At 45.2% G+C, this 18,292-nt stretch overlaps 1 protein-coding gene across 10 annotated transcripts in view; it reads right to left on the bottom strand.

Moving 5' to 3' along the window:
- LOC133376541 (neurogenic locus notch homolog protein 1-like) overlaps window positions 1–18,292 on the bottom strand; it is a 231,175-nt gene that overhangs the window by 195,785 nt on the left and 17,098 nt on the right. For 9 of the 10 annotated variants that reach the window (XR_009760513.1, XR_009760514.1, XM_061608888.1 and 6 more), the window contains 2 exons: window positions 7,393–7,470; window positions 2,222–2,386 (listed from right to left, as the gene is read on the bottom strand). Coding sequence is in view for 8 of the 10 variants with exons in the window: in XM_061608888.1 (XP_061464872.1) it covers window positions 2,222–2,386; window positions 7,393–7,470 (243 nt within the window). In the remaining 2 variants the exon portion in view is untranslated. The remainder of the gene's footprint in view (window positions 1–2,221; window positions 2,387–7,392; window positions 7,471–18,292) is intronic. The other variant, XM_061608884.1, reaches the window with a different exon arrangement.

Raw genomic sequence — 18,292 nt, 5'->3', positions numbered from 1 at the left:
TTTAGAATTACATCTTTGCTCTACTCAGAAAGAGGAATGGCCTGACTGATGTTTCTTTCTGCTCAAATAAAATGCTCCTAGGAGAACCATGTTCATTATAGGGAACTGTCCATCCAAGAGGCCCTATTTACTGAAAAGTCTCATCTCTGAAAAACCATCAGAAACCATTGACTAAATCACTGGGAGCCAGTTTTTGGAAGTCTATCGGTTTCAGTTCAAGTCTGTTCATTTATGCTATCTTTGGTATTTGGTATTAATATGCTAAAATAATATTGATCATGGTGCACAGCAATGAGTGCTCCTCTGCAAAAAGGTCATAAGACAAATGTGGACAAATAATTAAATACAACCAGAATTCTAAATAAATAAATGACAAGCTTTCTCATGAAGTTGTTTTAGGCACAGTTTGGAGGGAAAGTAGAATTTATCCTGATTGTCCTTTAAGAGGCTATGAAGAATTGTGAGAATATTTTTAAAAAGCTAGAAAACAAAATTGCTTGATTGATAATATTTTGAACGCTTTTTTGAGACCATGTGCCAAATCTGCCATGACCTGAGTTTCATTTCTTTCTCTACCTCACAGCACTCTTCATAATCCAAATATAGAAATTAATAAAAGAACTGATGTTTGAAAACATCTAGAGGCAGACCTTGTGCAACCGCTGAGAGGTAGTCTGAACATTTTAATTACCAGTTGCCCTGTCACTGGATGCAGGAACTGCTTCTTCACAATGTGTGACCTTGGTATAGTGATATCTTGAAAACCATGGAAAGAGACAAGGAAAGAGGGTAGAGTAGCAGTAGCAAATACTGTGTTTTCCTCAGAATGAATAAGAAACTGTTGTTGTTATGTGCCCTCAAGTCGACTTATGGCGACCCTATGAATCAGTGACCTCCAAGAGCATCTCTCATGAACCACCCTGTTCAGATCTTGTAAATTCAGGTATGTGGCTTCCTTTATGGAATCAATCCATCTCTTGTTTGGCCTTCCTCTTTTTCTACTCCATTCTGTTTTTCCCAGCATTATTGTCTTTTCTAGTGAATCATGTCTTCTCATGATGTGTCCAAAGTATGATAACCTCAGCTTCATCATTTTAGCTTCTAGTGACAGTTCTGGTTGAATTTGTTCTAACACCCAATTATTGGTCTTTTTCGCAGTCCATGGTATGCGCAAAGCTCTCCCCCAGCACCACATTTCAAACTAGCCATGTCATATTTGCAAACTGAATGTAGACTGCTTATTTGTTTAAACAAGGAATACATATGAATTGATATTCTAATATTCTAAGCCAGGGGTTCCCAAATTGTGGTCTGCGGATCACCAGTGGTCCGTAAGTTTCTTTTGGATGGTCTGCAGCATGTCCATATTATATATTCATATTGATTTTTCATTGCATGCCTGTTACTTCTTTTATTTCGTATATAGTATTTTATTGTATTGCAATCTGAATTCTATGAAATGCAAATGTTAAGTGGTCTGCCAACACCATCAGCACTTTTCAATAGGTCTCGGGGGTGGGTGGGAATTGGGAACCATTGTTCTAAGCCTACTTCTCAATCAATTGCCTCAATCCACAAGAAGTACTGGTAGGCAGGAGATCCACAGAGCATTTTCCTATACTTGCAGCTTGATTCTGCTAGAGGAAGAATTTATGCCAGATTTTAAAATTCTGTCTCGATCTAAAAGAATAGTCTTCAGCAAGTGCAAGCACATTGGCAGGAGCTCTCCCCACTGGGTCAGTATTTCCTACACATTTCGATCTTGACATGGGTCAGTCCTAAGTACAAACCATGAACTAGCTTGTGGGTGTTACAAACTGGAAGCTGTTTTGTAGCTCTGATTTGAAAATGATTCTTTGATTTCGAGCACAACTGCTATAAAGGGGCTATAGCTTGACAGCTGAGTCCATGCACTCCTTGTAGAAGTTTCCCTGGTCCAGTCCCCAGCATCTCCAGTTAAAAAAAAACATGCAGAAAGTCATTTGCCCAAGACCCCAGAGAGCCACTGCCTGTCAAAGTATACAGTACTGGGCTGGATGGACAGATAGTCTTACTTGGTATACAGCAGCTTCTGATGCTCCTTTGCTTTTACTGATTGATTAAAATGTTGGCATTTTACATTGTCATATAACACCAATGTATATTACAAAGTCGACCTCCTGATGTCCAATTTATTTAGACTAATGCTAAATCTTTAACACCCCAAATGAAAGACAGGTACCTGCTCTCAATGTTCTTGTACAGACTCGTCCATTTCCAGAGAGACCTGTTGGACATCGGCCACAGAAGTATCCCGTATTTGGAGGCTTACGGTCAATGCAGACAGCTCCAGGAAAGCAAGGTCTGTTGGCACAGTTAGTAATAGATGGCAGAACTGCTCCATGACCTAAAACGGTATTCAAGAGCCATTTCTTAATATTAAACTATTAAGTGGAAAGTTAATTAAAAAGTTAAGCAGGGAGCAAATATGAGCTTTGTCCAAGGCTTTCTGTTACTTTTACTCTTTTAAAATATAATTAATGTTGGATGTCCCAAAATTGTGTGCCAAGCATAAGAAAACCCTGAAGGCACAACATATCAAACCAGCTGTTTCTCATTAAGGCAAGATTTATTAGTCCTCTAATTACATGTTTTAAAGTTTATTATTCAAAGGTGCTTGGCATTTATCAGGAGTGAAATAGAAATGGTAATTTTTCAGTGCTAGGGAACAATTACGTTAGCTGAAAAGCTGCATTAGTTGGGGCAAACCACATATATTTCACTGCAAGCACATCTAACGAAGCCCCAGTGGCCCTCTCTCCTTTGCAGAGCATCTGCTGGAGAGGATGCTTTGATGTGGAAAGGACCAGTGCAGAAAGAAGTGTTTCACCCTTCCACTTAAAGCCTGTTTTTCCCTGAAACACCCCACCACCAGCTTTTAGTTTGCAATCATTGGTCTGAAACCACACAAGGGTGAAAGCAGTATGGAGAAAGAGAGATTCAAGAGAAAATGGACTCCAAGGGGTTCCAGTTCCTGATGCCATGTCCCATTTCCCTGAATGGCAAGTCTCAAGAATCCTGGATTCTCGCCAGTTACAGTGACCTAGTTCTTTCCAAACTTACCTGCCATTGTGACCAATTGTCCTATCCTAGTTAAGATACCTAGCACTATCTGCCAACTTCTTACGGATCAGGCAGTAGAGAATAGAAGAAAAAATGACTGCCCTGAGACAAGAATTCCTACTTGATGCATTACACAACCAGACTATGCAAGTACTGTATGTGCAAGGTGAGTGGGCAGGTGCTGAACAAATAAACTGAGCCAGCATAGGGCAGGGACAGCTTTAAATAGGCCAAACTCCCCTCCTATGCTCTTTGCCTCTGGATGCAGCATATGGATCATACATGCAGACATCTTAATGCCCAACCTTTCATCTTGAGCTAGGCTCAACACTGCCTCCCCACACACTCTCTTGAAGGGAGGGAGTGATTTCCACATTAGTTAGGTTAGGGATGGAAGGATCGATTCCATTTAACTCTCATTTTTAAATCTTATACTCGCTGGTCCACATTTGTGCAACAATTTGTGATTTTAAAAAAAAATCCTCATGAAAATTCTTCAGCATTCTAGTGCAAATTTCTCCTAACACACAGTTTTGTATGCAGCTTTGACTAATGTACAGATTTTTGCAAGCAATATAATGCATTTTTGTATGTTATTTTCACTAATATATTCATTTTTATGCACTTTCCCCTAATAAATGCATTTTTGTAAACATTCTTTGGTTGGAGAACTGCATCACAAAATTTATATATGTGCATATTTAAAAGACTGGCTGTGTTTTGGTTCTCGTGTCATTTCAGAAAGTGTAAATTTGATAGATTCAGCTTTAAACATGAACTGAATTAAATTTATCCCCCGCTTCTACTTAGGGTAATTGAATATGAGTAAAACAAAATGGTAAGGTCATCACCTCTGCCTCAACCCTGCTGCTGTGGCTTTAGCAATAGCCTGACACAACAATTTAGCAGGTGAAACTTTCCCTACCATTTATTTCCTTTCCTGTTACCTGATCTGTACATCAAAACAATGGAACAGAATTTAGCAATTTCTCAGATTTCCAACTGTAACTGTTTTTGCAGTTTAAATGCATCAAAATTCACATTTAGATATTTTGAAAGAAACTGCACATTTAAATACATATTAAAATGTGTTTAATATTTATATGTATTTAACATTAAATAGAATTTAAATATGCATTTTGAGAGATATAACAAAAATTACAAATTAATGCAGAAACAAAATAGAATGAGTAAAAACATGCACAAGTGACAGATTCATCGGTCCCTACTTTAAAAGGGGATTCATGCAGGAAATGGTCCTTCAGTGGCTGTCAGTTACGATGGAGCCTCCATGTTCACATACAGCATGTTACTAAATACCAGCTGCTGAGAAGTAGCAGCAGGACAAGGGCATTGCAGGCTTCCCAAAGGCACCTGGTCATTCACTGGATCTTGTTCTGGTCCAGCAGGATTCTCCTTATGACCTTATGAAACCAAGAGACCTTGTGCACAGGGCAGAATGAAATTTTCTATTCATGTTTTATATTTTTATTGCGACCTGTAGGCGTAAGTTTGGATGGGCTCGATGGGCCAGGGAAGGGAAGTGTACCTGGTGGCAGCAGCTGCAGACAGGGTTTGCATGCCATGTGTCCACTGACAATAAAATCCTGTGTTGGGGAAAATCCTGTGTTGGTACTTCCAGGATAAAATCTTTAGCATCCGCCAGGACTTAGACTCCAGTGTTATAGCAGGTGAATCAAGCGAGGTATCCAGAGCACAGCCTTGTCCTGATTTCTTGGATGAGTTTCAGTTGGTGCAGCTTGAGGACGCTGACAAGGTGCTTGGACAGGTTCGTGCAACCACTTCTGTGCTGTATCCTTGCCCTTCTTGGCTAATAAAAGCTAACAGGGATGGAACAGCTGGCTGTGCCAGGGAGGTGATTAATGCCTCTCTGCGAGAGGGGGTGGTCCCTGGCTGCCTGAAAGAGGCGGTAGTGAGACCACTCCTGAAGAGGCCCTCCCTGGACCCAGAAAATCTTAATAACTAATGGCCAAATGTTCCATTCCTGGGCAAGGTCCTGGAACGAGTGGTTGCGGGCCAGCTCCAGTCACTCTTGGATGAGACCGATTATCTGGATCCATTTCAGTCGGGTTTCAGGCCTGGTTTTGGCACGGAAACAGCCTTGGTTGCCCTGTATGATGACCTTTGTCAGGAGAGAGACAGACGGAGTGTGACTCTGTTGATTCTCCTTGATCTCTCAGCGGCTTTCGATACCATCGACCATGGTATCCTTCTGGGGAGACTGGCTGAGTTGGGAGTGGGAGGTACTGCATTGCAGTGGTTCCACTCCTACTTGCCAGGTCGCCTCCAGAAGGTGGTGCTTGGGGAACATTACTCGGCACCCTGGACTCTCCAGTATGGGGTTCCACAGGGGTCAGTTCCGTCCCCCATGCTGTTCAACATCTACATGAAACCATTGGGTGCGGTGATCCGGAGCTTTGGAGTGCGTTGCCATCAGTTTGCTGATGACACACAGCTCTATTTCTCCTTTTCATCTTCTTCAGGTGAGGCTGTCAATGTGCTGAACCAGTGCGTGGCTGCGACAATGGACTGGATGAGGGCTAATAAACTGAGGCTCAATCCAGACAAGACTGAGATGCTGTTAGTGGGTGGTTCTTCTGACCAGATGGTGGATGTCCAGCCTGTTCTGGATGGGGTTGCACGCCCACTGAAAGAGCAGGTTCGTAGCTTGGGGGTTCTCCTAGAACCATCTCTATCACTTGAGGCTCAGGTAGCCTCGGTGGCACAGAGTGCCTTCTACCAACTTTGGTTGGTGGCCCATCTATGTCCCTATCTGGACAGGAATAACCTGGCTTCAGTTGTCCATGCTCTGGTAACCTCCAAATCAGATTACTGCAATGCACTCTACGTGTGGCTGCCTTTGAAGACAGTTCGGAAACTGTAGCTTGTGCAAAATGCAGCGGCCAGATTGGTAACAGGGACCAGACCGTCCGAACATATAAAACTGATTCTGGCCCGCTTGCATTGGGTGCCTGTATGTTTCCGAGCTCGATTCAAGGTGCTGGTTTTGACCTATAAAGCCTTACACGGCTTGGGACCACAATAACTGATGGAATGCCTCTCCCGATACGAACCCACCCGTACACTACGTTCAAGATCAAAGGCCCTCCTCCGGGTGCCTACTCCAAGGGAAGCTCGGAGGGTGGCAACAAGGGAGAGGGCCTTCTCAGTGGTGGCCCCCAAATTATGGAATGATCTCCTTGACAAGGTGTGCCTGGCGCCAACACTGTTATCTTTTTGGTGCCAGGTCAAGACTTTCCTCTTCTCCCAGGCATTTTAGCATGTGTTTTTAAATTGTTTTTATATTGTTTTGAATTTTAAAATTGTGTTTTAAATTGTTTTTAAAATATGTTTTTAAATTGTGTATTTGTTTTAATGTTTTTGATTGCTGTAAACCGCCCAGAGAGCTTCGGCTATGGGGCGGTATACAAGTGCAATAAATAAATAAATAAATCTGCCTTGATCTCAGCAAGTATGCTTACTTTGCAATACAGAGTGAGTATGCAATCAATTCAAAATTCTGGTGACAAATCACAGCCATTCATTTTGACTAAAGATGCCTGTACATATCTATGGGAGCACTGCAAATAATAAGGGCTATAAGAGGCTGTATCTTCCCAGTATCTATAGGCTGAGCCACCTGCAGTTCAACCTCCAGGTGTATGGAGATATACCAGGTAAACTCCAGGAATAGTTAGTAGGCAGGTTCAATCCATCAGTCTTGGCTAGATAGGAAACTGCTGATCTGAAATGGGACAGAGAGAAGCTTCTTCTTCAATACTGTGTTTCCCTAAAGCAGGGATGGGGAACCTTTTGCCCTCCAGACATTGCTGGACTCCAGCTCCCATCATCCCTTCCCATTGGCCATGCTGGCTGAGGCAAATAGGAAGCCCAACAACATCTGGAGGGTCACACTTCAAGGTTTGCCTATCCCTGCCTTCTGGAGCTCCATCTCACTCTTTCAGAAGCACGGCCACAGTCAGCCTGTCCTCTATCAATCCTAGTTAAAATCCCCACCAACACTCTGGTGCATATGGTATTTAAAAATGATTCATATGCTTTGTCCATCCTATATGTTGACATCTAAATGCACTGGCTGTTTAGGAGACTAGTTTTGAGCAAGAGGTAATAGCTTTCTACGTATGCTACAAAATCTGAAAAGAAACCTTTGACACTCACCAAATCGCACTGCACTTACCATGCACATCGCTAGCATTAACATACTTAATTGCAGACAATGTCTTCAATTCTAGAGGTTTGTCTGTTTACCTTCATTCTTCTTCTGTTCACCTTTGGTATTCTGATTATTAGTAATGAAAGCTTCAGTCACATCAGCACTGTCCTCATCTGTAATAAAGAAGAGCAGAGGTGAAAGAGGCACGGTGTTAGTTTGTGCTGTGATTATGATGGAAATGAAGACATAGCATCATCTGAGTTGTTTATCCTGAGTTGTTTATCCAACCAGGGAACAAAGGTGATCAAATGAGTCAGCATCTGAAGTTTCATCAAAACAAGATATAATTTAGTATCCACATCTACAAGAGGGTGAGCAGATAGATATTTGCTACCCAAATGACCTTTGATAAGGTAACAGACTTTGTTGGAGAGAGTAAACAAATGACACATTACCTTGGCCAATTAAAAACAAAATCGCGCTGGCCTTACTCCATCTCTAGCCCACGTTTATCCAAAATGGACCATTGCCAAACTACACTGCAATGTCTCCAGGCAGCAGCTGGCTCAAGAGCTGTACTTTGGACACTCTTGCTTAAAGTGCTCAAGGAAGTAAATCAAGTAAATTGTCCATCAGAGACTATTTAAAATATTAATTTCCTCCAATAAGTTAGAGACTGAATATTCCACTTGGAGCCATGTTTCAAGGCAATTAGCTATTGGCTAGCTTTACTGAGAAGGCATATATGAATATTTTCAATAGAATGTTGGGCACCATTACTCACGGTGGTGCTCTATGCACAGGTTTGTAATGTATATTTGAAACTCTTCATAGGCACGAGTATATGTGAGGCTTTGCTGTGTGTGAAGTGCTGAGCTCAGGCATAAGAACTGAAGGCCCAACTGAGGATTAGGCATTGATTACAAAAGAGGAGCCACCATGATTTAGGCTAATAAAGTAATGGTATACAAACCTGTTGTACATCTCCAGTGCTGTTGTGACAAATAAAATAAAATTTCCCAAAAGAAGGAAACAATGCTGACTCAATGACCCAAATCCAACTATTCAGCCACAGAACACAAGATCTGACCTCACCACGCTACCAGTCCAAAACAGTAGTTATTGTGTCAGTACTTGGTGATTGGATGGATGTGCCTTAGATGCATCATATGGGAAGCATTTTAAGTACAGGCTGTAGTGGATAGCCAGCATCACATTCTTACATTCATTGGAGTGGGTTTTGTCTCTATCTAAGTAGTGCAGCCATGTGCTTTGCAACATTACCTGTGATAAAACAGTTGCAGTCAAGGGGCGAAATAAAACACAGAGACATCAGCTTGGGTTGAACAAGGACCACTTGATTAAATTACATTAAACATAAACCCAATTTAAAGTGACCTGCAGAAGGAAAACCTAGGTGCGGGAACTGTCTATAAGCAAGTATCTTGCCACACAGCTCTCGGGCAACCAGCCCCTGCAGGAGGAAGGGCAAGCCCATGTGCTTACCTTTACCCAGGCCACACCTAGTAGGTGAGTAGGGGGGCCTTCCTACGTCATCCCCACCCGGGGCCGGATAACCCTTGGGTAGATGAGATAAGTTGGCCCCAGAGGCAGCCCATATCCTGCCCTCAAGCCGGAAAGCTCTGACAGACAGGCCTCCGAAACCGCCAATCACCTCCAAAGGTGCCTAAGGGGGCCACCTAGCTGTCCTTACCTATTTCCCTTCCCGCACCTTCCCGCCACAAAAAGGGGGACAAATCTCTATTTAGTCCCCCTTTACCCCACTGCTGAGAAGAACCTCTCGCAGACACCTCTGCAGGTCTTTCAGGAAGAAGTTGTTACCTGCATCAGACAGGTGAACGCCATCGGCCCTGTATAGTTCAACCTCTGAATGCTGAATATGGGGATGCGGAATGGCTAAATCCCCGTGCCCAAGAAGAGCCAACCGAATATGCCGGTTGACCTTCTTCCGTGCTCTATCGAGCGCCCATGGATTCCATACCCCATGCCACACCCTATGTGGGAGCAAGTCTGACCATAGCAGACGTACCGAAGGCCACCTTTGCCTTATCACCTGCATGTCCTTACATACCTGAACCCTGAGGGCCTTGCCCTGCAGCAAACCAAGGTCATTACCACCCAGGTGAATGACCACCACGTGCGGGGTTGTCCGCACTACATCCTGCTGGAACAGAGTGGGTAGGAGCCCCTTCCAACGCATTCCTCGCCGGCCCAGCCACTGTACCGTAGCCCAATGACTGAGGCCGAGCTGCGAGCCCATGCTCGACCTCGCTGCCCTCTGGGCTGCCCAGAAGATCATGCTGTGGCCGCATATGAGGATGCGCGTCTGCTCCCTCCCCATCCAGCAACCTGTCAAAACAAATAAAACTTATTAGGCTTCCGCATTCCCAAGCCCTCCAAAAGGGGTGAATGTAGCCCTTAAAGGCACCAGAGGACCAACGTCCAACTGCCTGTACTCTTGTTTGGGGAAAACCAAGACCTGCTGCCGTAGAAGCAGCTCCAATTCTGAATGAATGGGTTCCAAACTGTGAGGGGTCAAACCCCAGCTTATGCAATGCTTGCTTTGTTAATGCCCAAAACTGGTATTTTGTGAGGGGAACCTCACTTGCATGGGTAAATAAATATCCATCCCCCGGTCCCCTATCTGCCAAAAATGCTTGTAAAGCCCGCACTGGGCAGAGGGTAGGCACAGTGTGAGGGCCACTGCCTGAAATAGGGAGGCTTCATAGTTGGAGGAGCAAAGTTCGTCCCACTGGCCACTCAAGGCTATTAAAATGTCGACTGAAATAGGTCGACGGGAATCAGGGATGGCAGGATGCTCCCTAGCCCACCCTGCCAACATGCAGCGGACCCTAAAGTCCCCTGCATAATCCTGAAAACCACCTGCCTTTGCTAAGAATGACAGCGGGGGAGGGTGACACCAACCCCGGCTCCTGGGTTATCACGGCCTGTTTCAGAGCAGGAAGCCACTCCGGGGACTTCCACTGGGGGGGCTACCAGGCCAAAGCGAACAAAAGCAAAGGCTCCAGGCGGCTCAAATGTGGGGCAGCGGCAAGGGGCTAACAGTAATATCCTTGCTTTGAGTTTAGCGAGGCTTGACGCTCTTGAGACCCGCCCTGACTCTACCCAGATGGTGAGTGATGGGCCAGTGGGTCCCCCTGTGCCAATAGCGGCGATAGGGACTGGAGGAGAGGTGGCGACACCCCAGACTGGAGTGACATTGTTAACAACAATAACAATAACGCCTCAATATTTGAATATTGATAGGCTAAGGCTCGCTCCCAGATCACAAGGTTCCAATAAACCCAGGAACAATGAAACAAGTAAGGTAAAATATGCCAAGTTTATTAGTACTCTTGCAAGAGGAGAAACAGCCAGGCCGATTCTGCTTGGGCTGGGCGCAGCCAGCCTTTTTACTCACAGGAAGGTTACATATAGAAAGTACAACATATGCCCATGCCCATTTCCCCGAAATCAGCCCATTTACAAGAAATCCCATACGTGTAGTTTCGTTCTCCCCTCATGGAAGACCCCTGTTAAGTTTCCATTTTCCTTATATGGTGTTGTTTTTCTCTTCTTCAGGTTAGGGCGTTGGTGGGGGTATAAGCGCCATTACTCTAACATAGGAATGCGATGCCTAAGTAAATCAAGCAACCTTGACACACACATCTTCCCTGATGCTACAGGCTTTTCTACAAGAGCTACTTCAAGGAATTTCTCTCAGGGTGATGTGGGCATCTATTTCTTTTTAACATCCTAACAAACAACTTATAACAAGATTAAAATCATTTTCCACAATTACCCCCTCAGAAGCCTTTGAAAGTTTACTTTCACATGGCTTCTTCTTGTTGATGTACTTGTTGATACATTATCTTTCCATAGACCTGTATGGCCTTCTTTTCTGCGAGCATGGACAAACTGTTATTTACAGTTCTCATAAGTATTGGTATTACACATGGTAAAATAATACAGCCTGCTGCTATTAACCCAATCATAGCAACTATGGCTTGTAGCCCGGGTAATTTAGGAAACCAGCTACTGAACCAGTTATTGATATTAAATCCTTTCCATAACCAAATTCGCTGGCCTTTTGGTCCCCCACAAATCCAACAATTACTTAAATTATAATTCTTGGATATTGCTTGTGCTAATTGTATAAATACATTATTGGGTCGTTGGACAGGGGCTGTTTCCAATCCAATTATAATGTTAATTAATATCATCCACATTTTAGCTAAAATATGGCCTCTGGAAAACTATATGAGTGTTGGCCACAGAATGCCAAATATAACATCTATTTCTATATTGGCCCATTGGAGGTCGCTTTTGAATTACTGCCACTGGGATCTTAGGCCTTGTATCCCCAGCTACTGGAACAGGTATTGCTCTTAAATTTCGGGGAGTTAATGATCCACCCATTCAAGTCCTCCTTTTCAACTTTATCTTCAGGCCAAGACCCGGTACTGTCTCCGAGAGCCACTTTGCTTCAGGCGTCTGATCCTTCGCCCCTCAAGGTGGGGAGTCCTTGGCTACTCCCTTCTCTGGTTCCTTGGTTTCCACTGGAGCCGATGTCTTCTTCACACGACAGACATGCATTCACTTGTGGCTGCCAAAGGTCTTTACAGCTGTCTCGGTAACCAGGACGATCTGCTCTGGAGGCCCCCACGATGGCTGTAGTGGTTCCTTTTTCCACTTCTTAATGCGTACCCAATCGCCTGGTTGGAAGTCGTGGATGGCCACATCCAATGGAAGTCTCTGGAATTCCCGATTGTACCTATGAATGGAAGACAAAATAGACTGCAAAGCCACAACATATTTCTTTAACTGTATGTCCCCTACTATCTGATTCAATTCTACGGATCCTGTCCGGGGCCATGGCCCAACAGGGGGTCGTCCGAAAAGGGACTCAAAGGGGGTCAATTTAGTTTTTCCTCTAGGCGTATTCCGCATGACTGTTAGGGCCAAAGGTAGGGCTGTGATCCAATTTAGTGCAGTTTCTCGACAAATCTTGGTCAGTAAAGTCTTCAGGGTTCGGTTAACGCGTTCAACCTGACCAGATGATTGGGGATGCCATGGAGTGTGTAATGTCCATTTGATGCTGAGGGCTTGCTCCAGTCCTTCAATAATTTTACTTACAAAGTGCGTCCCTTGATCCGACTCAATTATTTCTGGAAGTGAGTATCGAGGAAATACTTCTTTCAATAGAGTCTTTGCAACCATAAGGGCAGTGGCCCGTCTACATGGAAAGGCTTCTGGCCATCCTGTAAGTTGGTCTACAATTACAAACAGATATTTATAACCCTGTTTCGGAGATAACTCTGCAAAGTCTATCTGTAGTCTCTGGAAGGGATAGTAAGCCCAAGGTCTTCCTCCCATTGGAGCGGGTGGTCGTGAACTGGGGTTCACCTGGACACAAACTTCGCATCTGATTACCGCCCTTCGTGTTTCCTCATATAGGCCTGGGGCGATAATTTGTCTAATTAAGAGGTCTCCCAGGGCATTGCCTCCCAAGTGGGTTCGTTGGTGCATGTCATGGACAATATGTTGAAGTAGGGTCCGTGGAATCACAATCTGTCCTGTTGGGATCCATAGCCACCCAGATGATAACATTTTGGCATTCTGATCCTTTGCCGATTGCATCTCCTTCGGGGAATATACTGGTTCCACTATGGGGAGAGAAAATGTTAGGGCCATAACATGTCTTGGTTTGGTTCCATTGCCTGCTGCATCCTTTGCTTCCATATCCGCTATTCTATTCCCCTCTCTCCACTCTGGGTTCTTTTCTCTGCCATGTGCTAGTACATGGATGATGGCCACCTTTGCAGGCAATAATATGGCTTCAAGCAAGTTCTTGATTAAGGCGTTATTTTCTATACGTTTTCCCCCACTTTTCACAAATCCCCTTTCTTTCCAGATCATGGCAAAGGCGTGGGCTGTTTGGAACACATATTTCGAATCTGTGTAAATGTTTCCTTCATCCTCTTTTAATTCTTCAAGTGCTGTTATTGCTACTGCTAATTCCACCATCTGGGCCGAATAATGTGCTGGGAGTTTAATTTTGTGGAGACCCCGTTTATGTTCACATACTGCATATCCTGCATACCATTTGCCATCTATTACACGTGAGCTCCCGTCGATGTAGAAGTCCCTTCCTGGAATTGGGAGATCTGTAAGGTCAGATTGTGGCCTTAGATTTAAGTCTATGGTCTGGATACAATCGTGTTGCAAAGATCCAGGTTCAGGCAGAAGCGTAGCTGGGTTAAGAATATTGCAGGGTCGAAGTTCCAGATCTGGCCTTACTAAGAGCTGTTGTTCATATTGGGTTAGTCGACTTGGACTTAGAACTTTAGATGCCGCTCCACCTAATATCCTCTTCAAATCATGTGGTCCAAAAACTTCAACCTTTGCTCCCATCATGATCTTCTCCGCCTTCTTTAGGAGAATGGATGTTGCAGCCACAATTCGAAGGCAGGCCGGCCATCCTTGTGCCACTGGGTCTAATTTTGAGGAGGAGTATCCCACAGGTACTTGCTTTATTCCCATCTTTTGGGTTAGGACTCCCGCTGCCACTCCCTTCCGTTCTGAGACATAGAGACGGTATGGTTTTTGTCCGTCCGGCAGTGCCAATGCTGGTGCCTGTTGGAGGACAATTTTTAGTTTCTCAAACGCAGATTGGCATTGTTTTCCCCATTTCCACGTCATTACTCCCACTTTGCCTTCCAAATGTTCCTTCCCTAACAGGCCATAGAGAGGGTCCACCAGTTCACTGTATCCGGGAATCCATTGTCGACAGAATCCCGTGAGTCCCAAGAATGTACGTAGCTCCTTCATATTCTGGGGTGGTGGGAGTGCACAGATTGCTGCCTTACGTTCAGGGGAGAGAACACAGCCTTCTTTTGAGATTAAGTACCCCAGGTACTTGACAGTATCTTGGGCCCATTGGACTTTATCTTTCGATACTCGGTATCCTTTTTCATGGATGTAGTTCAGCAATTCCACTCCTTCTGTCACACATATCTCCATGTCTGGACTGCATAAAAGCAAGTCATCCACATAAATCAATAAGGTGGATTGCTTCTTGGACCCGTACCAGTCGGCCATGTCTGTCTGTAGTGCCTTAGTGAACTCAGACGGGGAGCTGATGAATCCTTGGGGCAACACAGACCAGGTCAGTTGACAACTGCAAGCTACTTCAGAATCATCCCATTGGAAAGCGAAGAGGTCCTGGCAGTCTTCATGCAATGGTATTGAGAAGAATGCATCTTTTAAGTCCAGAACTGTGAACACTGTGGCTTGGAGGGGAACACGGGTCAGTAGAGTGTGTGGATTTGGTACCACTGGCACATCCTCCAATACCTTTTCATTTATTATTCTTAGGTCTTGGACCAATCTGTACTGCCCTGGGCGGCCTTCCTTGGGAACCCCGAATATGGGGGTATTGTGTGGGCTGGTTGTTTGATGTAGCCATCCATATGTTTTAAACTGGTCAATCAATTCCTGTAGTCCCTTCCGGACCGCTGCTCTCAAGGGAAACTGCTTCACTGGGGTGGGTGCAGTTCCTGGTTTTAGGGTGACTTTGACTGGTGCAGCATATCTGGCACGTGCTGGATTGTCTTTTCGTGCCCACACATCAGGGTGAATGGGGAGATGCACAGGTTCCCAATGGGCCTTTTGTTTTTCCTTGATGCCTAGGGCCATCATTTGGAAAGCACACTCTTGGCTTTTAGGCAGTATAACTTTCATGCTTTGACCATCAAATTCAATGCGGGCTTATAAATTACTCAAGAGATCCCGCCCTATAATTGGAAGAGGGCAAGCATCAGACAATAAGAATTGATGGGTCAAGTACTTGCTGCTGGCTTGAACTGCCATTGCCTTAGTTAGGGGTAATTTTTATTGGGTCCCCTCAATTCCCATTACTGTGACTGTCTCTGAACTGGGGTTATATTGACAGGATTTTGACCGCGGCAGCATTGAGAACAATGCTCCAGTATCCACTAATCCAGTGATGCATTTTCCCTTGACTTTTAATAACAAACATGGTTCTTCTGCCGGGTCCCCCACAAATCCCGTCCACCTTCATTCGGATTCCTCTCCACTGTCTGCCCACTGGGCCATTTCCTTTTCAACCTTCTTCTTTGGTGGCTGTCCAGCCCTTTTGCCTTCCTGCCACATTTCATGATCAACATTGCGAAATTCCACTGGCCTGCTTTTGCTTGCTCGAAATTCCACTGGCCCATCTCTATTTACTCTGTCATTCTTACAATCTTTAGCCCAATGACCTCTTCTTAAACATCGGGCACATTGATCTTTCTCTAGTCTTCTCCTTGGTCCTCTTTCCCTATCTTCCCCTTGTCTTGTAGCAATTGCTGCTGCAATCATGCTACATTGTTTCTTCATCATCTTCCCTTCCTCTTTCTTACTGGCTTCATCCCAATTTACATACACCTTGTATGCAATTTCCACAATTTGCCCCAGTCCCATGCCCATCACACCTTCAACTTTCTGTAATTTCTTGCGAATGTTGGCGCAACTCTGTCCAATGAACAGGGTGACGAGGAGGCGCTGATTGTCAGCTCCTTGTGGGTCTAGAGGGGTGTACTTCCTCATGGTGCTAGTAAGGCACTCAAGGAATGAGGAGGGAGATTCCTACTTTTCCTGTCTCACCTCATACAGTTTAACCATATTTGTGGGTTTTGGGATGGCATCCCTAATGCCTGCCAGGATTAATCTCTTAAATCTCTGTAAAGCAGTGGCCTGTCCTGGTATGGAGGGCCAGTTGGGGTCTGCATTCATTGGAAGGACTAAGTCTGGAGCCAGAACCTAAAGGCCGCCTGCCGCCCTCTGGTCTTCTTCTGCCACCCTTCTTGCCTGGCTTACTACTAAAGTCTTTTCCTCTTGGCTCAGAAGAGTATTCAATAAAGTCTGTATATCAGCCCAGGTGGGGTGGTGACTGGCAAAGATAAAATCCCAAAGCTGATAATGTTTGTCTGGATCTTCCCTTAATGATGGCATTTGATTTTTCCAATTAAACAAATCTGATGTAGTAAAGGGAACATGTACATATGCCAGTCCCCCAGTTACATTAATAACTTCTCTCATAGGACAAATTACTGCTGGCGCTGGCAAAGTGGTGCTACTGCGTAATGTCATTGGTGTTAAATCAATGTCTGGGGCCACTCTTTCTCTCCTTGCACTTTCCACAAAGTCCAAACGTTGGGAAGTTAAACCAGGTGCGCTTTTGGGGCTTTTATTCATTCTAATCAACTCTGAGTATTGATCTAGGGCATCCTGCCACTGATCGTGTACTTGTCTGGAAATCTGTTCCATAATCTCAATAGTTTTACTGATTTCACTTGCCGCTGAGTCTGTGTCCCTGGGTGTGCTGGAAGCTGGCACTGAGCCTGTTTCTCTGGGTATGCTGGAAGCTGACAAGGGGAGGGAGGAAGGGGGGGAGAATATAGACGATCCCACCCCTCCAGGCGTTTGGGATCCTGTTGAAAACGATCCGGCTGGAAGCTGGGGGGGGCTATATGGTGGAGACAGGGAGGGGCCATAGGGTGGCGGCGGTGGTGCCAGGGGCACGGGCGCAGCAAACACCCGAGGAGGCGGTGCCGGCGCGGCAAATGCCCGAGCCAGCTCCGTCTCTTCATCAGTCTCCAAAATTGGGGGCTTTGTTGATAATTTTTGGAGAGAGCATTGGGCCATGGCCATTTCCAGCGCACAATCTAGAGGTGGATCTTGGCTGACCGTCTGCCAAGCTTGCGAGTATTGCCATGACTCTGCAGTGTCAGGCAACATCCTTGCAAGCGTGGAGACTACTCTGAGTATGGTTACTTGGCAAAATGAGCCCTGAGGTGGCCACCCCACCCCCAGTTCCACCCAGTCAATCCTGCAAAACTTTCTCAATGTTTCCGGCTGAGGCTTTTTCCCTCCCAAAGATGAGATTGCAATTTCAAAATCCAGAAAATTATTCAATACACATTCTAACGGTGTCTGCGCCTTATTCCCCTTTCGTTTCCCTCTTCCTACGCACTGTTGCCCAGTCCCCCTGACTCCTATCTGTTTCGATGCACCCTGTCCCATGTTGCGGTAAGCCTTTTTCCCTCCTTACTGGAGGGTGTCTGAGACGAACACAGAACAGTCAGTGACATACGGCACATGCTTCCCTGCTCTCCCGGCTCAGCCTCTCGCGAGGTATGAGAAATGCGGTACTGGCAGGTCCACTTTCGCCTCGGGACAATGTCCCGTCTCGTTCACTCTCTTTCACGCACTCTCACACCGTTGCTTCAGCCTATTCGGCGACTCACCTATCCGTAGCCCTCCCTGTGCTTCAGACTTGTTTTGATTTCAAAGGGAGATATCGTAGCGATACCTCAACGCTCCAAGCCGCTCTCACAGCCTCGGGGTGGGCTCAAAAGAAGCCCGGAGCGCTCTCCCCGACCCCCTGCGGACCACGTTCGGAGCGCAAAGGGGCGCAAAGATATCTCCTGGCTTGGCTCGCCAATTTGTTAACAACAATAACAATAACACCTCAATATTTGAATATTGATAGACTAAGGCTCACTCCCAGATCACAAGGTTCCAATAAACCCAGGAACAACGAAACAAGTAAGGTAAAATATACCAAGTTTATTAGTACTCTTGCAAGAGGAGAAACAGCCAGGCCGATTCTGCTTGGGCTGGGCGCAGCCAGCCTTTTTACTCACAGGAAGGTTACGTATAGAAAATACAACATATGCCCATGCCCATTTCCCCGAAATCAGCCCATTTACAAGAAATCCCATACGTGTAGTTTCGTTCTCCCCTCATGGAAGACCCCTGTTAAGTTTCCATTTTCCTTATATGGTGTTGTTTTTCTCTTCTTCAGGTTAGGGCGTTGGTGGGGGTATAAGCGCCATTACTCTAACATAGGAATGCGATGCCTAAGTAAATCAAGCAACCTTGACACACATCTTCCCTGATGCTATAGGC

This window comes from Rhineura floridana, chromosome 2 (genome assembly GCF_030035675.1).
Source record: "Rhineura floridana isolate rRhiFlo1 chromosome 2, rRhiFlo1.hap2, whole genome shotgun sequence".
In the NCBI taxonomy this organism is placed as follows: domain Eukaryota; kingdom Metazoa; phylum Chordata; class Lepidosauria; order Squamata; family Rhineuridae; genus Rhineura; species Rhineura floridana.
This window is presented reverse-complemented; position numbering and strand designations above follow the sequence as displayed.